At 42.6% G+C, this 27,102-nt stretch overlaps 1 protein-coding gene across 4 annotated transcripts in view; it reads right to left on the reverse strand.

Annotated features, from left to right (window-relative positions):
• METTL5 (methyltransferase 5, N6-adenosine) overlaps window positions 1–27,102 on the reverse strand; it is a 472,701-nt gene that overhangs the window by 265,708 nt on the left and 179,891 nt on the right. For all 4 annotated transcript variants that reach the window (XM_044075506.1, XM_044075507.1, XM_044075504.1 and 1 more), the window contains one exon: window positions 5,170–5,354. In XM_044075506.1, coding sequence (XP_043931441.1) covers window positions 5,170–5,354 — 185 coding nt within the window. The remainder of the gene's footprint in view (window positions 1–5,169; window positions 5,355–27,102) is intronic.

Consider the following 27,102-nt stretch of genomic DNA (forward strand, 5'->3'; position numbering starts at 1 on the left):
GGGAAAACTAAAAGGAAACTCAGGGAAAGAATTGCTGAGCACAACAGAGACATTAAAAATAGGAAAGTTACTAGTTCCCTATATATACACAGTACAAAATGTAAAAGTTTCAAGAAGTTTTTATTTTTTGTTATAGATAGAGTATTAGACACAAATTGTAACAATGAAGGGGATTTGAACACATTGCTGGAGACAAAAGAATGCCTATGGCAGTTAAGGTTAAATGCATGTATGCAACCAGGATTAAATGAACATATATCTATTGCAAGTTATTTAAAAATGAAATCATATATTATATAGACTTTTTGGACGCTTCAATTTATATGTAGATATATTCTAATTATGTATGTACGAAACTGCTAAGGATTATGTACATATATTTGATTCATATTTGATTTACATTCACCTATACAATTTCACAAATCCATAGTAATAATTTTTCTCATTTATTAAAATACATGTTTTTAAAGGAGTTTTTATCTATTTATATAGTTTTGTGATGTTTTGTGATATAGATAAATTGCTTTTTTTGCACTTTAGAATTATTTGGTTAAATAATTTTTTTAAAACAACCTTTTAGCACATTTTAATATACACTTTTAAAGTTTTTTCACATGAAATTTTACTTGTATATTCTATTTTTTATGCATATTTGCACATTACATATTAAGATGTATGCATTCATACTATAATTTTGTATGTTTATTCAATTAAATATGAATAGCATAGTTATATAAAAAGTTTACTGATGTATGCAAGTGGTAGATAGAATAAGGTATTACTAAATTAAATTAGTAAATTGACAAACACTAATTGAATAGGATGTAAGAAGATGTGATTGGCTTATGTGTCTTAATAGTGGTGTATAAGAAGTAACTGCTCTAGTTCTTTAATTAACTCTGACGAAACCCACGGAGGTAGTGGGTGAAAGCGTTTTTTCTGCGCTCAGTTGTGTTGTGTTAATAAAAGGAACTGTTCTGTGGATCCAGTTGGCGTTTTGCTCTTGCTTCTTAACTAGTAATGATTTCAAAATAAAAAGCAAACCCTTGCCTGGTTCAACAAGTAAAGGTGACTACAGCTTTCCTTCTTAAGTTAGAGTATAGTATGGCAGCATAAATAATGAATGTGAGGAAGAAAGTACAGTTGTGTAAAATCTTACCATAACAGTAGACATCCTCCTCTTCAGTGTTGCAGCATTCTTCATTAAAAGGATCCCTGCCAAAGCCAGCTTGACGTCCGGCCAGTATACTAAAGCCTTAGGTTGTTACAGAGACATTGTACGTCACACGCATGTTGCCCATTCATGCGGTAGGGTATAAAGGCGACATGCGCATATTTACACCTCAGGAATAAAGAGCCCCAGGAGGAACAACAGTCCAAAGAAAAACAGGAACATGTGCATCCAGAAAGGAGACAGGGAGAAGACAAAAAAGGGAGGAGAGAGGGAGCGAATACTGCAAAAGTGAAAAGAAAGACATCTACTGTTATGGTAAGATTTTACATAACTGTACTATGTCCTTCCATATCGCAGTTGCAGTATTCTTCACTAAATGGAGTGTACAAAAGCTCAAGAGGAAAGCTGGGAGGAAGAAGGCCCAGAAGAACTCTCCAGAAAACCATGCAAGATGAGCTGTGATAAAGCCAGCCCTTGCCCCGGAAACAGCATCCAATTTGTAATGCTTACTGAAAGTATAGATTGAGCACCAAGTAACAGCCTCAAGGATGGAACTGGTATCCAAGCCACTGAAAAAAAAGAGAGTATACCATAGCCCTGGTAGAATGAGTTTTTTACGGAGGCAGAATGGCTTTTTCCAGAAAAAAATAACAAAAAGAATTGGCCTTAGAAATCCAAGAGGAAATGGTCAGTTTAGAAACAGCCATACTAAGAGATTTATGATGAAAACAAAGTTGCTAGACTTGGGAATGGCCTTAGTCTTACCCAAATAATACCCGAGCTCTCTATTCAAATCAAAGGTGTGAAGAACCTTCTCACTGGCAGACAGTGGAGAAGGGAAAAAGATAGGCAAATGAAGAGACTGACTAAGACAACTCATTAACCACCTTGGGCATAAAAAAGGATTGCTATGAAGAGAAACCCTGTCCCTATGAAAAACCAAAAAGACAGGAACAGCCATAAGAGACTGAAGCTCAGACACACTTCAAGCTGCAGTAAGCGCCAAATGAAGGACAGTCTTCCAAGAACAATGCTGCAAGGAAGCTGAAGCTGCAGGCTCAAAATGAGCCTGAGTCAATTTCTCAAGAACAAATTTAAGGTCCCAGGAAGGATGATGGGCTTTCTTGGGAGGCCTAATATGAAGGACACCTTTTAGAAACTGTTTGACCTCAAACCTAGGAGGAAACAAAGGCAGACAAGTAGAAATATTGAAAGGTGAGCTCTGGCAGAAGAATAAGCCAACCCAGCATGGAACAAGTCACACAAAATAAGAGAGAACCAGAGGAACTACCACAGAAAATGGATCCTGGTTACGAGCAAGGTACCAGATAGAAAGTCTCTTCCATCTGGACACAAGATTTTCTGGTAGTGGACTTTCTGGCCTCCTGCAGAACCTGGAGTAAATCCTCCGGAAAAAAGGTGCCTAAAAGGGATCAAAACCGTATCACCCACATTGTAAGTTGAAGAGTGGACAAGTGAGGATGGATGAGGGACCCCTTATCTTGCGTGAGTAGGTCCACCCTATGAGCTAACTTGTGGTGATTGCCATGGGCTTGTGCAGAAGAAGAGGGAACCATAGCATAAAGAAACATACCCTACCAAGAGAAAGAGAGGGCATCCAACTTCCAAGCCAGAGGACCGGAAACTCTGGTGCAAAACAGAGGAAGTTTTCTTTTCAGAGGGGAGGCAAAAAGATTTACCTGAGGAGTACTCCATTGGTGGACAATGTCCAGAAACACATCTCTGTGAAGCATCCAGTCAAGAGTCTGTGTTATGGACATGCTCGAAGAATCTGCCACTATGTTCTGCTCAGAGGGAATATAAACTGCCTGAACAGTGACCTGATACTAGAGAGCTAAAGCCCAAACCTGAAGAGCTAGTCTGCACAGGAGGTAAGACCACGTATCCACCTGCCTGTTAATGTACCACATTACTGTTGTATTGTCTGTAAAGATCTTGAAAGGACCTGGGAGAAACAGAGTGGAAGGCCAGAAGGGCAAGGAGGAATGCTTTCATCTCCTTGACACGGATATGGTCTTCCCTCTGACAAATTGACCAAAGGCTCAACGTTCAAGAGGACAAAGGAAGCAACCCACCCAGTGTCTGAAGTGTCTGAAAACAGTTCCTGAATGGGGAATGGTAGCTGAAAAGGAAGACCTCGGATTTAAAGATAGCTGGTGGATCCAACACTGAAGCTGTGGCTTGAAACATGGAAGAAGAGCAACTACAAAATCAAGAGGATGAGAACAATGAAGCCAAAGTGACTTCAGGAACCACTGAAGCTTCTTCATATGGAGTCTGGCTAGAGAAAGCATAGGGATAAGGGAGGCCATGTAACCTTGGGCCCTGAGATACTCTCTGGCGGAGACTGTGACCAGAGAGAGAAGAGACTGAAAATAGGCAATTACAGTCACAGCCTTGGGAGGTGGCAAGGATAACAACATAGGGATGGGAAAAACATGATTCTGGGAAGAAGTAAGGAAGGGCTTTTGAAAATTCACAGAAAATCCCAGACTTTGCAGGAGGCAAATACTATAATGAAGGTGCTGAAGCAGGGCTGCAGGAGAGGAAGCCTGAAAGAACAGGTTGACCAGGTAGGGAAAAATATGACCTCGCCCCTCATCCTGCAAAAGGGGGTCACAGCAGTGAGGCATTTGCTGAAGACACTTGGGGCAGCAGAAAGGCCAAAGGACAAAACACAGAACTGAAAATGAAAGGAAGAAACAGAGAAATGCAAAATCGTCCTGAAAAGGGATGTGATGATAGGCATCCTTGAGATCCAGATAGACCAAGGACACCTGAGGAAGAAGAACAGGAAACAGGGTCTGGACAGACAACACTCAGAAGGATGGACCTTTCAGAATGGTATTGAGGTGTGAAAGATCCATGATGAGTTTTCCAGGTGCCTTCTTTCCTGGGGCTCAAAAACATCCTTGAATAGAACCCTTTCCCCCTTTGAGGAGCAGACACTGCTTGGTTAGTGCCCTGACTCAAAAGACTCTGAAGCACATCTGGAAAAAAGAGCAGTTGTTGCTGAGGAGGTCAAGGAATGCCCTGAAAAGGAGGAAGTGATTTCCATACCATAAAATACCCCTGATGAATGATGGACAGAACCCAAGAATCCCGAGTGATTCTTAACCAAGTGTGAAGGGACTGGGAAAGACGAAGACATAAAGGAACCTGACTTATAAGGGAAAGAAGAAGACAGTCAGACAGAACCTGGCTTGTCTAGGAAAGGAGGCTTCTGGGTAGTAGAAGTCTGAGTATACTTAACAGGAAGAGCCCTCCTAGGACCCTTTCTACACTTGGAAGAACAGTGAGTCACCTTTATGCCCTACACCGTGAGTGCACAGCATACGTATGATGTAGGACGTCCCCTGTAACAACCTAAGGCTTTGGTATACTGGCCGGACTTCAGGCTGCCCTTGGCAGGGGATTCCTTTAGTGAAGAATATTGCAACAGTGATATGGAAGGACATCCATTTACCTAATAATGCTGCTGCTGCTGAATTTGTATCATTTTTGTAAATTCTGCTCAAACAGGTGATCGGACAGTTTGGAAGCATATGCTGAAAGTTAGAGTATGATCTGTACCAAATAAGACTGAGTGAAACCTTTAAGAACATATCAAATTCATCCTACTATAAACAAAGTTAAAAGACAATGAAGTAACTAGTAATATTGGATATGATAATAAAAGAATCTGGCATACCAAGCATTTAAAATGTACCCTGTGTTTTACTGTACAATGCAAGTCTGTTTACGCAAGTTAAACATTTTGGTAAAATTTGCCTTTTTTTACTTTTAATCAAAGCTTTCACTAATGTTAGCGCTAAAACACAGAATGCGCATCTGAAAATAACAGTAAAACTTTCATCATATTATATCAAAAACAAGGTTAATCTAGGATAAGATGAGGCAAAACTAAGATTTACATTATTATATATATTCATACAACTAAGCTTTAAGAAATATACTGCAAAAATTCAACTCACCTTTATTGTGCTTAGTCCCAAATGGAGGATTCATTATCACAGTGTCAAAAAATTTTGAAAATCTTTTTCCTGGCAACATACACACATCATACTGAACCATATCGATATTTGTCAGCTCAAAATCTTCAACATTTTTTGAAAAGACCTGTAATGCATCATCATCTATGTCAAATCCAACACACAACCTACAATGGAAACACAATTTCAGAATACAAACAGTGATCCAGTGAAATCACCAACTGATGGTGACAAGAAATACAAGGAACATTAACCAAGCCTTGCACATTGCTAAGAATACTGTAGTACTTCATCATTGAATGACTGGGGTATTAGCTATTATTAGCCTACTACTGAACACTTACATTTGCCTAAAATGCACGGACTAAAATTCCAGTCTTCTGAGTGAATAAAGATTTGGAGCCACTGACGATCATCAGTAGATAATCTACATACTGTGCACATTTGTAATTAAGCTGGTTCTCCTAGGTCTTACTGAAATGTGCAAGCTCTAAACAGGCCTCCTTGTATAGTTCGGCAAGAAACCCATTAATGCGAGTACACAAAAGTTCTAAACACAGCCACTAGACACAAGGAGTTTTATGCAAGTAAAACTCAATAATCATTTTTGTGTAATGGCAAACCCTTGCACTCCTTTGCTTATTTAGCCTCACTATCAGTTGTTCTAACTCTTAAGAACGAAATCAATCAGAAAAAAATCGGGGGGTGATCTTTTTCTGGGTCCATTTAATCTCAGACTTTAGACAACGTAAAAGAAGTTATATACTCACCATAACTTTCCATCTGTGTTGTCCATTTTCATTCTTCCTCAACCAATGGGTTTGGATTCAACTCAGCCACTTTCTAAAGATTCTACGATCCAGATCTCAAGCTCTTCCCTTGCCAATAATGCCCCCGTCCTCTACAACACCTCAGATCAATTTTGCTGCTATTATATACATTATATACATATAATACAATAGTAATGCTATGACAGGAAAGTGATCGCTGAAAGATCAGGAGCTCAAACAGGAAGCAACGTTCCTAACAACTCTTCCATTAGATCTTTCTCAAAGAGAAGGACATGGGGAGGGGGGGGTTGAGGAAGAATGAAAATGGACAACAGAGATGGAACATTATGGAGAGTACATAACTTCTTTATCTGATGTTGTCATTTTCATGCCTTCCTCAACCAATGGGAGAGTCCCCAGCTACAGTAACCTTGGGTGGCCTTCATGGAAGGATGTTCTGGAGCAAACTTATAAAAACAAAAAAGAATGAAGATAGGACGCACAACAAGGTGTTTTATTCTGATGAAGTCTAGTGTACCCCACTGACGAAAGTGCTCAGTTTTTGAATAAAAAGCCTTGTTGTGCGTCCTATCTTCACTCTCTTTTTTTGTTTTTATAAGTTTGTATAGTTGGTCTTAATGTTCTGGAGCACCGCAAAACCAAAGGCAGTTCTATTCGTGGAAATTATGTCTAATTTGTAATGCGCAACAAAGGTATGGGTATTTGACCAACAGGCAGCTGCACAAATAACAATAGAGACTCTAGACCACAAAGCTGCTGAAATGGATACTGAATGTGCTTTCAACTGTCTAGGTACTGCAAACTCTTTAGAAGAGTATATAGTGGAGATAAAAAAAAGTGTACACACCCCTCTTAAAATGCCATTTTTTTTAATATAAAAAAATGAGACCACAATAAATAATTTCAAAACGGGACCTATAACCTGTACAATTCAATTGAAAAACAAACAAATGTGTTAGGGGGGAAAATATAAAAAATAAAAAATGTACAATAATCTGGTTACATAAGTGTGAACACCCTTAAACTAATACTTTGTTGAAACACGTTTTGATTTAATTACAGCATTCAGTCTTCTTGGGTAGGAGTCTATCAGAATCACACATCTTGACTTGGTAATATTTGCCCACTCTTCCTCGCAAAACCACTCCAAATCTGTCAGATTGCGAGGGCATCTCTTGTATACAGCCCTCTTCAGGTCACACCACAGATTTTCTATTGGATTTATGTCTGGGCTCTGGCTGGGCCATTCCAAAACTTACATTTTCTTCGGGTGAGGCTATTCTTTTGTTGATTTGGATGTATGCTTGGGGTAACTATTGTGTTGAAAGGTGAAATTCCTCTTCATCTTCAGCTTTCTAGCAGATGCCTGAAGGTTTTGGGACAAAAGTGACTGGTATTTGGAACTGTTCATAATTCCTTCCACCTTAACTAAAGCCCCAGTTCCAACTGAAGAAAAGCAACCCCAAAGCATGATACTGCCACCACCATGCTTCACCGTGGGGATGGTGTTCTTCTGGTGATGCGAAGTGTTGTTTTTGAGCCAAACGTACCTTTTGAAATTGTGACCACAAATTTCAACCTTGGTCTCATCAGACCATAACACATTTTCTCACATGCTTTTGGGAGACCTGATGTATTGGTTTGCAAATTCAAGCCAGGTCTGGATGTTTTTCTGTGTAAGAAAAAGCTTCCATCTTGCAACCCTACCCCATAGGCCAGACATATGGAGAATACAGGAGATTGTTGTCACATGTAGTACACAACCAGTACTTCCCAGCAATTCCTGCAGTTCCTTCAATGTTGCTGTAGGTCTCTTGGCAGCCTCTCTGACCAGTTTTTGTCTTGTCTTTTCATCAGTTTTGGAGGGGCGTTCAGTTCTTTGAAACGTCACTGTTGTCCCATATTTTCTCCACTTTTTGATGACTGTCTTCACTGTGTTCCATGGTATATCAAATGCTGTGGATCTTTTTTTGTACCCTTTTCCTGACTGATACCTTTCAACAATGAGATCCCTTTGATGCTTTCTAAGCTCTCTGCAAATCATGGCTTTTGCTGTAGCAGGCAACTGAGTAAATGTCAGGAAAATCCTACTAGGACAGCTGAACTTTATTTGGGGTTAATCAGAGTCTCTTTAATTGATGGCAGGTGTGTACCCAAGAAGACTGAATTCTGTAATTAAAGCAAAAGGTGCTTCAACAAAGTATTGTTTTAAGGGTGTGCACACTTGCAACCAGATTGTTGTACTTTATATATATATATATATATATATATATATATATATATATATATATATATATATACACCCCCCCCCCCCTTAACAGATGTATTTGTTTTTCAATTGAGTTGCATGGGTTATAGGTCACAGTAAAGGTGGCAAAAGATTTTAAATGATTTATTGTGATCTCGTTTTTTTTATATCACAAAAACCTGGCATTTTAACAGGGGCGTGTATACTTTTTATATCCACTGTATATAGGAAATGCAATCTATTATCCATCTGGCGAAGGTAGTCTTAGAAACTGGCCTTCCCATTCCTAATTTATAAAAAGGAAACAAACAGCTGATCAGATTTTCTGAATGCTTTTGTTCTGTCCAGGTAAAACTCAATTGCCTGTGTATATCGAGAAGATGACTGGTACATTCTCCTTTGTTTTCAAAATTAGGGAAGAAAACTGATAAATTGATGAGCTGACTGAAATTATTTTCAGAGGCAACTTTTGGTAAAAAGGAAGGATTTTGTGCACAAGGTAACTCTATCTTTGTGAAAAATCAAATACGTTGTTTTGGAAGATGGTGTTTGTAATTTCAGTACCAGTCTTGCAGAGATTATAGTTACCTGAAACACAGTTTTCCAAGAAAGAAATTTGAGATTCACTTTGGCAGATGGTTCAAAGGGAGAATGTACTAGGGCGGCTTGTAAAACCATGGTAAGATCCCAAGGTGGAGTGGGGTCTTTTATTGTAGGTCTCAGTAGGAGTTCCCCTAAGAAATGCTTTATACACTTTAGATGACACTAAAGAGGAAGCATTATCTCCTATATAGTAGCTGGAGATGGCTGCCAGTTGAACTTTAATAGCAGAGAAAGTTGCTCCATCCTGGAAAATTGAAGCAATGTCCAGTACTACTGGGATTAGAGCAGTGAAGGGATCGAATTGTTTCTGATGAGCCCAAATAGTGAATCTTTTCCATTTACTCTTGTAGATTTTTCTAGTAGAAGCTTTATGGGAAGATACCATAATTTTTTGAACTTGTAAGGAAAGCCTGAAATGTATAGTCATCATTAGAATTAGAGAAACCATGTGGTCAGTTTGAGGCCTACAAGACCTGGGTGAATCTGTCCTGATGGATGAGACAGGAGGTCTGGACTGGGATCCAGTGTCCAAGGAGGACATACTAGGTGAGAACAAAGGAAGGGGAACCACACCTGTTGAGACCAAAACAGAGCAATGAGAATAACTCTGGTCTTCAACCTTTGTGCTTTCTGAAGAAATTTAGGGATGAGAGGTGGGAGAGGATAAGTGTAAAGGAGACTGGAGGGCTAAACACGAAGTAGGAAGCACAGTCAGACCCAACATGTCAACTCCTGAAGCCTTAGGATCCATGGACTCCAAAATAGGTGGTCAGATCGGAGAAGGGGTAACAAAGGGAAGAAAGGCAGGGTGGTGGCTCACGGATCCAGTGAGGGAAGGAGCTGGCAAAACCCCCATCTGGATCTTGAGTCCTGATGAATTTCCTCATCATCCTGTCCATCTCTGCTTCAGAGAGACTACTATGAGAGAACCTAATGGAAGAGGATGTGGAGAGTGGCCAAGAAGACTTTCTGGGAAATTCCTGTAGAAAGGCTGACCTCAACCTTGGAGATGCCAATTCTGTGTAGAATCTGGAAACATGAATCCGGGCAGATGTAGAAGCAGACTGTTTCAGATTCAAAGCCTTCAGATTCAATTATATGGGAACCTTTTTGGAAGGTTCAGAGGATAAAGTCTGTGTGAGACAGAGAGTACTTGCAGTTCTTCCTGGGGTCCTTGTATTTTTTGGTGGGGGCTTGAGCCTCTGAGGAAGTCCCTGCATATGAAGCAGAAGCGGGGAGGAGACCTTTTAAAATCAGTTTGTTCCTCAGATTGCTAATAGCACTTTGACTGAAGATCGCATAAACAGCACATGGCAAATCCACATGTGCTGGGAATTTGGAATCTTATACCCACAGCAAATGCATTTTTTGAATCCAGTTAATTTGTTAGCCATATCAGACAAGATGAAGCATAAAAACAGAAAATAGTTTTTATACTTAACCAAAAAGGAAAGAAAGTACCAACAATGGTAAATAAGAAGTATACCTGATATATACAGCAGAAAGCAAAACTAGACAGAATCAGAAAAAAATTGTTACCAAAGTTATAGAAAAGTACTGGTAAAGAGGGTGAGTGTTTGTGTGTGTATATATACATGTGTGTGTGTGTGTATACATATATATATATATATATATGTGTGTGTGTATACATATATATATATATATATATATATATATATATATATATATATATACACACACACACACACACACACACACACACACACATTTCATAAAGTCGAATACAATAGAAAGGTACGAAAATATACAGCTTAAACTTGTTGAAAATAACCACTCACAACCCCAATGGAGCTTGAGGAGTTGCAATCTTGACCATCTTGAAAAGCGGCAAACAAGATCTGAGGTTTTTCTAAAGGACATGGGCATTATGGATAATGGAGAAGCTCAAGATTCAGATCCTAGAATCTTTGGAAAGTAGGCGAGTCAGATCTGTACCTGTTGGTTAAGGAATGAATGAAAGTTACATCAGATCACATTCTGATATTAAAATATGTAGCTATAACATATAAGCAAACTGAACCTAGAGCAAAAATGCAAGAGAAAACAAAACATAACAGAACTGGTCTTGGATGAGTCAAGGTAAAATCAATTAATACTTCTCGTTGGGGAAGTTATTAAACTGAATAAACAGCTGGCTCAAAACAAGACTTCCTGCTTCAATAAAGATCAAACACCTATGACCACTCAGAAAAGTTCAAGGAAAATTTTTAATACAAAAAAAAAAACAATGTCTGTACAAACCTAGATCGAAGATGGTGTCCAGGTGGAAGAAAAAGTGGGAGAGTGGTGGGAAGAAAGAATCGGAGTGGAAGTGTAGCCAGTGTGCTTAAATACTCACAATAAGTGGGTCCTTACTCAACTACATGCCCTCAAAAAATAAAAGCTGCATGGAAGCATTTGCATTCCCTGATAAAATTATAAGGTTGATTAGGAGGATATATGAGGGATCAGAGGCGAAAGTTAAAGTGGGTGGGTTCCTCTCCGATAATTTCTTTTTGAGCAGAGGAACCAGGCAGGTGTGTCTTCTTTCCCCTTTGTTATTTGCATTATACTTAGAATCACTGGCAAAGAAAATAAGGGACTCAGAAATTCAAGAATATAATTGCTGTAGTAGTCCAGAAAAGCTGGCTCTATTTGCAGATGATGTTATTTTTTACCTAATAAAACCAGAAAAGGACATTTCAGTGCTGTGGAACATTTTGAGACAGTTACAAAACTTTTTGGGATACAAAACTAATGAAGACAAAACAAAGGCAATAACTGTAAATTATGTACCCACACACAAATTGGTTCAGCAATATACATATTTATGGGGACATGATAAAACAAAATACTTAGGAGTATGGATTAAAGAGGATTCTGATGTGACAGGTAAAGATATGTGGGAAGAGACTAAAGAAAACTGAATACAAAAACTAAGAAATTGGAAGCTCTCTTTTATGGATTGCAAGATACAAGCAGTTAAAATGTTTTAGTCCCTTTAGTTTTATACACAGGTCAGGCATATTTTTATCAACCAGAGAAGTTGTGTAGAGCAACTAATAGGAAGCCGAAGGATTTTATCTCGGAGGGGTGAAGACGGTAATAGTCACGCAGGATAAACTTATTTTTCCAACAGAACAAGGCAGTCTGGGATTGCCAGATTTGAATGGGGTATTTAAGAGCTACACTGTTAAGGCTCCTACATATAACACATGCAGAAACCTCTAATTCAAAGTGGAAAGGGATAATGACAAAACAAGGGAGGCACAAGAAACAAGGAGAGACTGAGACTTCAGATGCAAATCTTTAAGGAGAACAATTACCATACAGAATACTATATTCATAAAGTAGCAGAAAGTATTCTTAAGAACTAAGCCAACATGGGAATGGAGAAAGGAGATGCTGCCGAAAGAGATGGCTGCAATTAGGGATACAGACAATAGGCAAGAAGGGGATGGAATTTATTGGAGAAAACTGGCAAAAGAACTAAGGTATTGGGAGTAAATAATTAGAGAGGGAAAGGTAATAGAATGGAAGAGCCAGGAATTTATTTGGACTGCAGGCTAGAGATTGCCTTCCCTATCAAGGACTGACATCAGAGTATAGGCACTGAGAAAGAAATATAGGGGGATCCTAAGTGAAAGACCAGCACTGGTAGAGAGAACAGAAACTGCTATTATAAAATGAATAATTAATACAGCATATAAAATATTGCATGATAACTATAATAATCAATCAGAGGAAGTTAGAAAGGATTAGGAAGAGAGACTGGATAAGCAATTCACAAATAATGGGGGATACATGTAAGTTTCCCAAATACGCAACAAAGTCTAAAAGATTTAGGATCGCTGCTTGGAAGTGTTTACGTAGGCATTTTTATACCGGAAGTAGACTCCAATGAATTTTTCCTCAGGTAGACAGCAAATGCTGTAGTGTGATGGGGAAGAAAGAGGTAACTGGGAACATATTTTCTGGGAGTGTAATGAGTTGTCAGACTTTAAAAATTCCCCTACAAACTAACAGAAATACTGGGTGAGCACACTAGTACAACTAATGAAATTATTTTTTGAGATATGATACAAAATCGAAATTACCATGACACTGTAAGGCCTTGCTGAGTCTAACTATGGTAGCTGCCAAAAAAACAATTACTAGGAAATGGAAATCAAAGTCTAAACCAAATGTTCTAGAAGTAATGAATATACTAAACAGAGGTAAAACAACTGGAAATGGGATCGTCAGAAAAGGGTAGGAGCATATTATATAGGAAAAAAAATGGAAATTGTGGGATTAATACATGCGACGAGGAACAAGGTTTAAAAGAAGGCAGGATTTGAATGAGTTATCTAATGTTTGACAGTGACTGGATAAGTGATGTATAATGTTAGTAACTAAAATTGTGTCAATATGGTTTCTTTGCATGTATATAAATGTATGACTATGTATGTCATAAGTGATCATTTAATAAAGACGTTTCTTGTTTAAAAAAAAAGAAAAAAAACAATAAAAAGGTTGCAAGAAAATTTTAGGGAACAGTAAGTTAGCTTACAGGCAAGCTGGTGGCTAAGCATGAATCCAATAGGGATCTAAGAGAGAAAATGGCAGAGTAAGAAACAAATTATGAAGAATTAGTTCAAAATGCAGTAGAAATGGAAAACAGATACAGGTGAGAAAATCTAAGATTTATGCCTATCACAGAAAATGTTGAGAGAAAAGACTATAAAGCTTTTAAGATGAAATGTCTATGTAACAACTGGACTAGTCTCCCCATTAAGCACTTAAAGATAGAGTTCATAGGGTTAATATCCTGGAATTTATGGCAAGGAGACGGCCTAGACCCATTCTTGTACAAATACAATCTTACCAGCTAAGAGAGGAGATTCTATCCAAGCTGTGGAAAATGGAACATCCTAAAAACTGTTGATACAAGAAAACTGATGGACAATGACACTCACTGCACACAAGATAAAAAGGAATGTTTTAATTTCCTGTATGTAAAAATGCAAGGAAATCTACTTAAAACTCAAACTTCTCTCTCCAGCCCATTTCTGAGTCTTCTATTCACTATGGATGAAAATGTAACAAAACCCTTCACAGGTCATGGTGTAACTGGAAGATGGAGCAGAGGATTGGAACCTAAGTGAACAGAGTGAAGATTCAACTTCCAGTAACAGAAAAAGGGCGACTACCCCATTAGAACAACACAAGGAAGATTTTCAGAGAAGCCCTTTCCACTTAAGAAAAAAATATTGCAGAAAAGGACAGGTGTGTGGGACCAAAGCCAGAAAATAAGAGAACCTTATTCCACAGCCTAGAGAACCAGAAGATGACAAACTGAATCATAATGCTTAAGGTTATTACCAAATGATTTTCTTATAAAGACTAGCAAAATTCAAGAATTGGTCATAATGTAGTGGACAGATACATGAAACGTCTTTACTGGCTTTAGAAGTTGAGTGTAAAATGACAAGTCAGAGCTCATATCACTTATGTCAATACCTCTGTCTACGACCTGGAATTAAAGCATGTTTGTGTGAGAGATTGTAAGTATGTGAAAGCATGAATGGGAGTACAAATGGTGAGTGGCTTTTGGTGCAGGTTTACTATGAAAATTGCGAACAAATAAGCTTCGCAGATGGAACCATCAAAACTTGGATTTTTGAATGTCCATCTTGCTGAACATCTCTATCAAAAGTTCATATCAGCGAATGCACTGTGCATTCACGGATATGAACTCAAAATACTGTCAGAGATCGCGGTACAGTGCAGTTTGGGGAATTCATCCCTTTCCTCGCTGTACTGCGATCTCGGAGTTGGAATATATAATTTGCTGGGGATGCAGCCCAGGGAGGCGCAGGGGGGCTTGCCCCCCTGCAAAAACAAAGTTTAGTGTTTTGCAGTACGTTCATACTGCTGACAACAAGAATAAGAAGTTATGTACCTACCATAACGTTCCATGTTAGTTGTTTTCATCTCGCCTTCTTTGTTGCTGGATAGGATTCGGAACCCGAGCTCGAGAGCTATTTACCGGCTCGAGGCCTCCCCTTATCCCACAATGCTAGGCGTCAGATACCCAGATCCCGTTAGGTAGAGCTAACACCAAGGAACAAACACCAATTCCCACCACAAGGTTTATCTACAGTGCTACAAGCAGAGGAGGATGTAACCTAAAAAGGAGTCAACCATAGGAAGAAGGCCTCAAAAAGAGATTCCTCTCGGTCCTGACCAGGCTAGGGGGATGGAGGGTGGGACGCAAGAAAGAAGGCGAGATGAAGACAACAAACATGGAACGTTATGGTAGGTACATAACTTCTTAATGTTAAGTTGTCTATCTCGCCTTTATTCTTGCTGGATGGGACAGTGTCCCTAGCACCTTAGCCCTGGGTGGCTCATCGAAACAGACTTTTGAGCACAGTGGAACCAAAATCAGCTCGACTCCTGGAGGCCACATCCAACTTATAATGTGAAATGAAGGTATGAGGAGTGGCCCATGTGGCTGCAGCACAAATAGATTCCATTGGAAGTCTAGCCTGAAAAGCTACCAATGTAGCCAATGCTCTGGTGGAATGAGCTTTTGGTTTTGTAGGGAGTTCCTTATGTCTCAGTTGGTAGATCAAGGTAATAATAGAGGCCAACCACCTGGACAAGGTTACCTTAGAAACTGGTAGGCCCTGCTTGCCCTAAGCATAGGACAGGAAGAGTTGATTTGATTTTCTTGTCTGCTTGGTCCTATCCAAATAAAAGCGTAATTGCCTGTGAACATCCAAATAGTGTAACTTTTGTTCAGCTCTGTTTGAATAATTGGGAAAAAAAAGACAGGAAGATCAATAGCCTGATTGAGATTTGTCTCTGAGGGTATTTTGGGTAAAAAGGAAGGATCAGTCCTGAGCGAAACTCTATCTTTGTGAAAAATAAGATAAGGAGGGCGAATACAAAGGGCTTGAAGGTCCGATACTCTTCTGGCTGAGGTGATGGTAACTAAGAAGAGAGTCTTCCAGGAGAGTAACTTTAAGGAACAAGAAGCCGCAGGTTCAAAAGGAGGGAGAATCAATGAAGCTAATATAAAGTTCAAATCCCATGGAGGAGGGGGATCTTTAACCGGGGGTCTAAGTCTAAGTAAAATAGAAATAAAAGGCCTTACACAGTTTGTGGGACACGATACTGGACTCTGATAGACCAACATGAAAATTAGCAATAGCAACCAATTGGATCCCAACGGTGGCAGACGAGGAACCTGCTCAAAAACGTTCCGCCAAAAAATCCAACACGTTATGGACAGGGGCTGTAAAGGGGTCTATATTCCTGGCCTCTGCCCAGAGGGAAAAACGTTTCCACTTACTAGCATAAGTCTTCCTGGTAGAAGACTTGTGCGAAGAAAGTATGATTTCACGCACTGACTGAGAAATATGTGGAAGCCTGGCTAAGGCTGGAAGAGGAGCAACCAAGCTGTGAGGTTGAGAGAGCAAAGGGATTGGTGCAGCTCGCCCGACTGATGGATCAAGAGGTCTGGCAATGGGTCCAGATTCCAGGGCTGCTCCAGCAGGTGACGATGCAGGAATGGGAACCAAATTTGTCGAGGCCAGTAAGGAGCATCAAGAGGTCTGGCACTGGGTCCAGATTCCAGGGCTGCTCCAGCAGGTGACGATGCAGGAATGGGAACCAAATTTGTTGAGGCTAGTAAGGAGCAATGAGGATCATCCTGGATCCCAAAGCGGTCGCTTTCTGAATCAGTTTTGGAATTAAGGGAAAGGGAGGGAATGCATAGAGAAGACCCCGGGGCCAATCGTGAACTACAGCGTCTCTGGGGGAATGGCCTGGGAGGGGGAAAGAGAGTGAAGAAGTCGCTGCACTTGCTGTTGAGAGAGGTTGCAAAATGGTCGCAGCAAGGTTGACCCCATCTGCGGAAATTTTTTTCCGCTACTGATTGATTGAGAGACCACTCATGAGGTATAAGAATTGCTCTGCTTAGCCTGTCCGCTATGACGTTCGATTTCCCGGGGATGTGCGTTGCTATCAGAAACCGTTGAGAGGAGATCGCCCACTGCCAGAGTCTGAGTGCTTCTCGACATAAGGGATAGGACCTGGTTCCGCCCTGCTTGTTGATGTACCAAACTACTGACATATTGTCCGTCTGAACTGCAATAGTCCCGGTAGGTAGATGAAGAGCTCGCAATGCTCTAAGTACCGCTCATCTTCAAGACATTTATGTGCAGGTGGTACTCTAGGGGGTTGCCAAGTGCACTCGACAGTCCTGCCCTGAAAATGCCCCCCCCCACCCGATCAGTGAGGCATCCGTCGTCATTGTGGCAACCGGAGGAGGAAGGACAAACGGTCTGCCCAGAAAAAGTTGAGGGGAGACCATCCACCAAGAGAGATGGTCTTTGCATGATTGGGTGATTATTATGTTGTGAGACATCGGAAGCTGTTGGAAGGACCATTGGGTAAAAAGCATCCATTGAAGAATCCGCATGGGAAATCGAGCCAGGGGAAGTAATGTGATTGCTGCTGCCATGAGACCCAAGGTTTTCAGTACAAATCTGGCCTAAATTCTTTTGAAATGTAGTAATGTTTGAACATGTCGGCGTATGTCTAATACTCTTTCTAATGGAAGTTTTGCCGACAGTTCTTTTGTATTTAGAATGGCGCCTATAAAGGTTATAGATTGACAAGGCGACAATGCAGACTTTTCGTAGTTTATAGAGATACCTAGCTCGTAGCAAGTTTGTATGGTATAATCCCTGGCTCGGATTAGCTGATGCCTGGTGGAAGCATTTAGGAGCCAGTCATCTAAATATGGAAACACCTGGAATCCTCGCCGTCTCAGGTGAGCTGTAACCACTGCCATGCATTTAGTGAACACCCTGGGGGCTGTGGTGAGACCAAAGGGCATGGCTCTGAACTGATAGTGACTGGCTCCCAGCCGGAAGCGGAGAAACTTTCTGGAGCATCTGTCAATTTTGATATGGTAGTACGCATTCTGAAGGTCTATAGAGCACATCCAATTGTCCTGACCCAAAAAGGGTAGAATGGACTGAAGCGTGACCATCTGGAACTTTGTTCTTTGAACAGATTTGTTTAACCTGCTGAGATCCAAAATGGGTCTCCAGTCCCCTGTCTTTTTTGGTACCAAAAAGACCTTGAAATAAATCCCGGATCCTTGCTGGTCTGCTGGGACTGGTTGGATGGCTCTTTTTTCTAGCAGTTTTGAAATTTCTAGAACTGCTTGTTCCCATAGACCGGGTGGAACACTGGAAGGGATTGTTTGTTTGTACGGGGGTGTGGAAAAAGGGGATTTTGTAACCCTCGGATATAATTGACTGTACACATTTGTCTTGTGTGAGGAGTCACCAGGCTTCTGGGTACAGTGACAATCTTCCCCCAACTGCCTCCGAAGGTGGACAGTTGGGCAGTCCCTCAGGGGTGCTGAAAGGGTTTGTCAGAGAAGGATTCCCTGCTACCCTGATTTTGCTGAGCCCCCTCTGTCCCTTGGGCGGCGTCTATTGTTGTTCCCTCCTCTGCCTCTAGAGGGAAACTCACCACGTGTGTCAGGCATGACTCCCTGGGGTTTGCGAAAAGTACAGTTTTGTATCTACCATAAATGTAGATGTCCGATAGGTATGCATCTGCAGTCCTAACAAATGGGTTGTCCTGCCTCAGGCAGCCCTTCGGTCGGCCGGATTCCAAAGTCTGGGTCTGGCCTCGGCTGATGTCGCACTTCACCCGACGTCATAGCTGCTTGGGTATAAAGGCATCAGCCGACGCCATTTTCCTCAGTGTTTCTTGCCCCAGATGCCAGGTGCCCTCTAGGAAGGCTAAATTTGGATAAATGCAGATAATTCCAAACAGTAGAGAGCAAAATATATATACATATATACATACAAACAAATACACCATAATAGATTCCCCCAGCTAGCTAAATGAGGGGTAAGTACCCTAGGAATACCAGAGAGGGGAAGGAGGGTGGGTAATCCTGACTGCAGATGCATACCTATCGGACATCTACATTTATGGTAGGTACAAAACTGTACTATGTCCTTCAAGGATGCATCTGCAGTCCTAACAAATGGGTAGAATACCATAGCCAAACTGGGAGAGGAGGCACTAGGATAAAGATGGTGTAGTTAAGATCCCTTGTAAAACAGCAGTTGCAAAACCTGCTCGGGATCTGGAGTATAAAGGAAGATTGTAATGCTTGGCAAATGTATGCACGGAGCTCCAAGTAGCAGCTTCTAAAATGTCTTTGGTAGCCTCTCCTCGTAGGAAAGCTGTAGTGGTGGCTGTAGCTCTTGTGGAGTGAGGCCTGATGTTTTCAGGAGTTGTCTTTCCATGAAATGAGTAGCAGAATCGAATGCAATTTCCTATCCCTTTTGAGATTGTCTGTTTTGAAATTGCTTTTCCTTGCACTCCTGTTGCATATGCTACCAGAAGCTGGTCAGTTTTTCTGCTGGCCTTGGTTCTGTCCAGATAGTAGCGCAGCTGCCTGTGTACATCCAAGGTGTGTAGTAGTTTTTCCCCCCTGTTCTGTGGGTTGGGGAAGAATGTAGGTAAATGTATAGCTTGGTTCAAAGATACCCTGGATACCACCTTTGGCATAAAAGTAGGATTGGTTCTCAGAGATACTCTATCCTGATGGAAGATTAGGAAAGGCTGTACTGCCATCAATGCCTGTAACTCAGATACCCTTCTTGCTGAAGTGATTGCTAGCAGGAAGGCAGTTTTCCAAGATAAGAACTGTAAGTCTGCTGTTGCTGCTGGTTCAAAAGGGGGAAGTGTTAATTTTTCCAGCACAAAATTGAGATCCCATGCAGGCAAAGGTATTTTCCTTGGAGGCTTTACATTTTTGATGCCTCTCAGAAATTGTCTGAGGAGAGGGTGAGAGAAAACCGGAGGATCCATGTTGTACTCTGCTGAAATTGCTGATGCATGTATCTTAATGGAAGAATAGGACAGGCCATTGTGGAACAGTTCTGCTAAGTATTCCAGGATGTGCGGAAGGTTTGCTAGTGAGACATTTTCTCCCTTTTTTGCACTCCAAATGAGGAATCTTTTCCATTTGGCTGAATATGTTTTCCTTGTGGAGGGACTGCGAGCCTCCAGGATAATGTCCTTAACCCTCTGAGATAAATCAAGTTGGTTTTGTTTTATGCAATTTTCCAAGCAGTTAGCTGCAGTGTTTTTAAGTTTGGATGCAGGGTCTTGTAGTTATTCTGCGTTAGAAGCAAAGGACCTAGAGGTAGATGCCATGAATTCGTCCGAGACATGCTTCTCAGTAGCGGGTACCAATGTTGCCTTGGCCAGTCTGGAGCTATCAGAATTACCTTTGGCTGTTCCTCTCTGATCTTCAGTAGAACTTTGTACATCAAAGGAAGAGGTGGAAAGGCATATACTGTCAGGTCCTTCCAGCTGAAAGAAAGGGAGTCCACCCTCCAGGCAAATGGGTGGTATACTCTTGTGCAGAATTTCTTCAATTGGTGGTTGTGTGGGGAAGCAAACAGGTCTATCTCTGGCATTCCCCATTTCTGTGTTATGGTTTTGAAAATATCTGGATGCAGCATCCATTCGTGAGCATCCGTGGTAGTTCTGCTTAAGCTGTCTGCTAGTGAATTCTCTTTTCCTGGTACAAATCTGGCCTGCAGTTGGATGTTGAGATTCAGGGCCAAGTTCCACAGGTCCATTGCCATCCAGCATAGAGGGTATGAATGTGTGCCACCCTGTTTGTTGATGTACCACATGACAGTGGTATTGTCCGTCCTTATCAGCAGGTGTCCTTGCTGGATGAATGGTCTGAATGCCTCGATTGCATGTTTCACTGCCAGCATCTCCTTTAGATTTATGTGTAGATTCAGCTGGTCTTGTGACCATAGGCCTTGGATACACTTGTATTCCATGTGTGCCCCCCAGCCTAGGTCTGAGGCGTCCGTGGTGATGGTCTGCCTTGGATGTGGTTTGTGGAAAGGCAATCCTCTGTTTATCTGACAGGCCTGAGCCCACCACAGGAATTCTTTTTTCAGACATGGAATGATTGGTATCTGGGCTTCTAAACTGTGTCTGTGTTGAGACCATACATTCCTTAGGTACCATTGTAACTTTCTCATATGCAGTCTGGCATGTGGGATCAATATTATGCAGGATGCCATGTAACCCAGGGCCTGCAGGACTTTCCTTGCAGTAAGCTGAGTTTGTTTTGTTAATGCCATGAAATAGACTGGTAGTTGCTTTTGTTTTTCCTAGGTGAGAAAGGCCATCTGAGTTATTGTGTCCAGTTCTGCACCCAAAAATGTTATCCTTTGGGATGGTACTAGTCTTGACTTTTGTATGTTGACTGTGTATCCCAAGGCTTGCAGCACTTGTATGACATTGGCCAAATCCTTTATTAATTTTGTCTTGTTGTCCGCTTGTATTAGGCAGTCGTCCAGATATGGGTAGATTTGAATTCCCTGAAGCCTGCAATGAGCTATTACTGATGCCAGGCATTTCGTGAATACTCTGGGCGCAGTAGATAAGCCAAAGGGCAATGCTGAGAATTGATAATGCTCTGATCCTGCAAGAAATCTGAGGTGTCTTCTGCACTCTGGTCGTATAGGGGCGTGCAGGTATGCCTCCTTGAGATCTAGAGTCACCAGCCAAGACTCCTTGCCCAACATGGGAAGAAGTTGCTGTAGGGTCAGCATTTTGAATTTTGGAACAATGAGATATGTGTTCAGTGCGGACAAATCGAGAATAGGCCTCCATTGATTTTCTTTTCTTGGTACAAGGAATAGTCTGGAGTAAAATCCTTGGCCTTGTTCCATAGATGGTACCTTTTCTATTGCTCTCATCCTTAGTAAACTGATGATTTGTTTTTGAGCCTCTGATTTCTGGCTTGGTGGAAGGTTTGGCATTCCTCTCTTTTTTGGTAGATTGTGGAAGTGAAACCTGTAACCCTTGTCTATTGTTTGTAAAGTCCATTTGTCTCCTGTAATACAATGCCAATTTCTTGAGAATAAAGCTAACTTTCCGCCCAAGGGTGCTTCCAGTTGTTCCCTGGTAGGCGGAATCAGAGGCAAGTCATTGTGTCTGTCCTGTAGAAGTGGTTGTAGCCGCAGCTGTGGAGGCACTTCTTTGATTGGCAGGTTGCCACTGACGACCCCTGTAGGCACCTCTAGATTGACCTCTGCCTCTTGGGCGTCTATTTCTGCCTCTCTGTGTTCTGGAGGTGTCTGGAAAGGACCAATTCTTTGAAGGCCAATTTCTGCTAAACCTCGGAGGTTGGACCTGCAAAATATCCTTTACTGTTTGGACAGATTTTGCTTTTTCTTCCACTTTCTTTAGAACCTCCTGTGCAGGGGAGCCAAACAAACTTTGTTTCTCCATAGGGGCATCCAGGAGTTTAGACTTAACATGGTCTGGTAAGGATTATTCTTTTAACCAGGCATGCCTTCGAATCACTGCTCCAGTCATAGCTGATCTAAATGAAGCCTCCAGTGCATCATAGCCACATTTTAAGAAATGATTACTGACCTGCTGAGAGTTGTGTAACAAATCCTGAAGGGACTTACGGTCTAAAGGTTCTGGGGAGGCTAGCTTTTTATTCAGCTGATCTAACAAAAATTCCTGATACTGTATCAAAAGCCCTGGCAGAAAGAGTAGCAGATGTATAAACCTTTTTACCCCATCTCTCTAATGCTCTAGATTCTCTTTCAGATGGAAGTGGGTTTTTGGCAGAGGCAGCTGCAACACCTTTAGGGCCCTGAGAAATGGTTTCTGGGTCCGCAGCATGAGCCTTATACAAGTGGTAGTGAGAATCCGGGACCCTGTAGTATCTATCAGACTTAGCAGGGGCCGGGGGAAGAGAATCAGGGGCAGTACTGGCATCATTGTATGCATCATCAACCACGGATAGTACAGGTGGAATGGCTAAAGGCCTATGCTGTGGTAAGTGTAAAAAAGTCCTTAGCCTTTTCCTGGAATCAGAAAAATCCTGACCCTGCCATTGGAAGTGTTCCCTCATAGAGTGAAGAGTTTCCCCAAAAGAAAATTCTTCTGGAGGTGAGGCAGAAGGAATGGAGTCTTCTGCATCAGAATCCTCATAAGGTGAGTACGGGCCTTCCTGATGGTCCGATACCTCTGAACCATCCGAGGAGTAGTCAGAGGACAGAGGTTCAGGGGGTTCAGACCTAGGCCTCTTTTCAGAAGGGGGTTGTGAGGCCCTGTCTGGGTGAGGTTGGGTTCCCCTGATCAAAGAAATAAGGTCCTCGGCAAGGCTGAGAATCTGGGAACTAGAGGTAGGCCTGTGAGAGGGAGCTTTTGAAGGTAAGGCCTTGGAAAGTTTGGCTGCTTTAGCCCTGGAAAAGGCCTTGATAGACATAGAAGCAGGGGGCCTAGCTGCCCCACGTGCAGGAGTAGAGATGTCTAACGGAATAGTGTCAGACAACTCTTGTGTGCCTGCTACTTCAGCAGGAATTTCTGAAGCGGACTCAGCCATGGCCTGTGTGGCCTCGGTTATCGGAGGCATGCTTTCGGCCGACGGGAGAACCGAGGTCTCGGTTTCAGCCGAAACCGAGACACTCGCGGTAGGCCTAACCGTGGTTTCAGCCGAAACCGCGGGCCGCGAGTGTTGGTCTTTTTCTTTGCGTTTTTTAGCTAAATGAGTAGTCGGAGTCTCCGACGGCATTTTATATGCAAAAGTGGAGCCAAAAAACTCTTCGGCAAACTCCGACCGACGTCTGAGAGTCCGTTGGTTGAAGGAAGCACAGGCTAAACAAGCTGATACGTCTTGGTCTGGGCCTAAGCAAGGAAGGCAATAAGAGTGGAAATCCTTATGAGGTATTTGTTTCCCACAAGTTAAACAATTATTTACTTTGTCTGACATCGGCTGAGGCAAGAAAGAGTCCCCAACGGGGTACTTAGCTTTTTAGAAGTCTTCGGTACGCTGAAATCTCTGGATCTGACTGACCGGCACTTGCGAACAGCTTCTGCTTCGGGCACCGCGCGGCAAGAAAGACTGAGGAAAATGGCGTCGGCTGATGCCTTTATACCCAAGCAGCTATGACGTCGGGTGAAGTGCGACATCAGCCGAGGCCAGACCCAGACTTTGGAATCCGGCCGACCGAAGGGCTGCCTGAGGCAGGACAACCCATTTGTTAGGACTGCAAATGCATCCTTGAAGGACATCCACATTTTTCCACTCTTCTGACCTTTAGGGTATGGTCTAGAGGGAGTAGAAAAACGGACTCCCACGGCAGAGAGAGTCTTGCCTTCTTGCTCACACCTGGTAAGTGTATCCTTCACCTGTGGTCCAAACAAAGCCGAACCATCGAAGGGGGTACTGGTGAAGGACACCTTAAAGGGGTCAGCAAAGTTACATAACCACATCCAGGCATGTCTGCTCAAAGCCACGCCTGTGCCTGCGGCCCTATTCGCCCCATCGGCTGCATAAGAAATGAGCCACATGGAGGAGTTAACTATAGAGTTAAGGGTTGCTAGCTGGGAGTTAATCTTTTCCTTAGACCCCGCAGCAGATGGATCCTGAAGGTTATCACCCAGTTCCTTAAGGAGAGCCCTTTGAAGGCGGGTGAAATGGCACAGATAGTTCAGCGACTGCATGGAAAAGGTCGCTGAAGAAAACATCCGCTTCCCGTACCTGTCCATTGTCCTAGATTCTTTATTAGGTGGATGGACAGGCACAGAAGGGTCAGCCAGCTCCATCTTAGTGGCTGCTGCAACCATCATGGCATCAACAGGGACACCCTTTGTAAGAAACTGTTTATCGGACGGGTCTGTCATGAATTTTGTGGGCCTGCGGGGAGTTGGTTCCACTGTGTCCGGGGCCGTCCATGTCTTCCGAGCCACCACTTCCATGAGTGGGTTGAAAGGCGGAGACACCCAGGAGGTGGAAGGGCGAGAACCAAACGCGTCCAGGTACACCGACTCGTCCTCGGAAGGGTTAAGGGCAGTCCAGTTCCCCCTCTGCCTTAGGATCTCCAGGATGTCTGAAAAGGATACGTCCTCAGAGGGGGACCTTGGGGACCCTTCCGAATCCTCCAAGTTGGTGTCCGAGGTGACTGACTCGGGGGAGTCCACATGTTTCCTCTTACATTTTCTCTTCCGAGGGGGCTCCTCTGAATGATCAGGGGAGGCCTCGGAAGAGGAAGATACCCCAATGGGGCTACCTGGAGCGCCTGTTCTCCACGCTTGGGGTCAGGAGGGTGGACAGAGACCGATGCAGGCACCATGGGGGGAGGAGCCGAAGGGGACGATCGTGGAGCCGACACCGAAGTCAGCACGCTCCTCATGACCTCAAAGGCGCCCCTATCAGGCAGAGAAGATAGTCCCCACTCCGAAGAGACATGAACCCCTTCCGGCAACGAGAGGGATGGCTCCGAGGCCGATGTCGGGGCAGAGCTCACCTGCGCCAAGGCCCCAAGAGGGAGAACGGGGCCGGACAAGGGTCCGATGCCACTCGCCCCCTTGGAGCCGACAAGGGAGTCTCGGTGCCCGGATCCCTCCAAGGACGGAACCAATGAAGAGATTGGAGTCGACGAGGGAGCCAAAAGGTGAGGTATCGGCTCTGACGTTTCGAGCCCCGAGCTCCGGCTCCAAACACATTGGTAGGGTCGGAGGAGGAACAGTTGAAGCAACAGGGATAGCCACAGTCTGTTGAGAATGGCTAGTCAACATTTTGGCCAGTGCCTGCGACTTTAGGAGCCTACTGACCACCCTCTCTAAGTCATGATCCGATAACCTGGAGGACCAAGAGGAATTGGATCTATGGCTCCGCTCCGACTGTAGTAATGGGGACCTGGGAGCCGAGCGAACGGACTCTAAGGAGGGAGACCTCGAACGCTTTTGACTCAGAGAAGGCTCCGATAGAAGAGTCGGAGCAGACTGAGACCTCGAAGTGTCGGTTCCGGCCGGAACCGATGAGGAAGCAGAAGCTCGGCTCGGCGTCGGCTCCGAACAGGGCGCCGACGGTTTGGCGAGCTTTAAGGATTTCCCCGACGAAGGCTTAGCCAGGGATCCTTCTGGCTTCAACAAGCCCCTCAAAATGAGCTTATTCCTATGCTCCTGCAGGACTCTCGGACTGAAGGCATGACAGACCGAACAAGAGTCCTGCAGGTGTAGGGGGCCCAAACAATAAACACAAGAAGTGTGACCGTCTGTCAGAGACATCTTCTGACAGCACGAGTCACACTTCTTGAAACCTGAAACCTTGGTATCTTTAGACATTACAAAGAGATACCAAGGAAAAAATTTAACTAGTGCCCTAAAACAGTAAACACACACACATGCACTAGATAAGAATAAGGATATCAAAAAAACACTATAACTATCAGTTACACTAACAACAATTATCTATGTATATATACAATACAATATATAAAAAGAATAGAAAGGCCTAACACTACCCTAAATAGGGAAGGTTTTTTTTTTAAGTGGGATCTAAAGGGGTTACAAGATTAGATTAAACTAATAGCAAAAACTATCTAAAAAATTAACAATCCTGGCTAGAAGTAGTAATAAAAGAATTATACAACCTGGAGCCGGTAAAAAAACGCAACCTCGTAGCTGAAACTGCAAACGAGATCTGGGTATCTGACGCCTAGCATTGTGGGATAAGGGGAGGCCTCGAGACGGTAAATAGCTCTCGAGCTTTAGTAAAAGGCCGAGTCGGAGCCGAGGCTCGGCTCCAAACCCCATCCATCAAGAATGAAGGCGAGATAGACAACTTAACATCTGTTGTTCCTTTTCTGATAGGTTCAGGGGAAACCGTATGTCGAATTATAGTGAATCGACATTACCGGGTTATGGTCAACATTTACACCCTCGTAAATGTCAAATTTTGAGTAAACAAATCGATGTTGTAGTTCAAAATAGAAATGATCATTGACATTATGATAGTAAACCTTTGGTACATAACAGAAGCTCTTAAAGAGAAAATATAACTGACTAATATAAAAGTCCCTCAAACCTTAACGCAATGTTAAAGGAGTTGCTGTTGTGAGGGGGGGAGGGGGTTTTCAGAGAGACACAGGGCTCTGATCAGGAATAGAAATAAAGTGTTACGTCACTACCTTCATGAATCAAGATTTAAGAATAGTAATTAAATCTAAGTAATTCAGAAAGTTGCATTAGAAACTGGAATCTGTGAGCTACCTTGAAGGAGAGAGAACACTTACAAAAGGTAAGCAGATATACTTTAACTTAAGGTAGAGCAAACCATCATCTAGACTTAGAGAAGCAGCATTCTGGGGGAGCAGGTGCTGCAAGCTACTGATGTGAATTTTCATA

This window comes from Protopterus annectens, chromosome 6.part1 (assembly GCF_019279795.1).
Source record: "Protopterus annectens isolate FY-2018-M chromosome 6.part1, PAN1.0, whole genome shotgun sequence".
Classification (NCBI taxonomy): Eukaryota; Metazoa; Chordata; order Ceratodontiformes; family Protopteridae; genus Protopterus; species Protopterus annectens.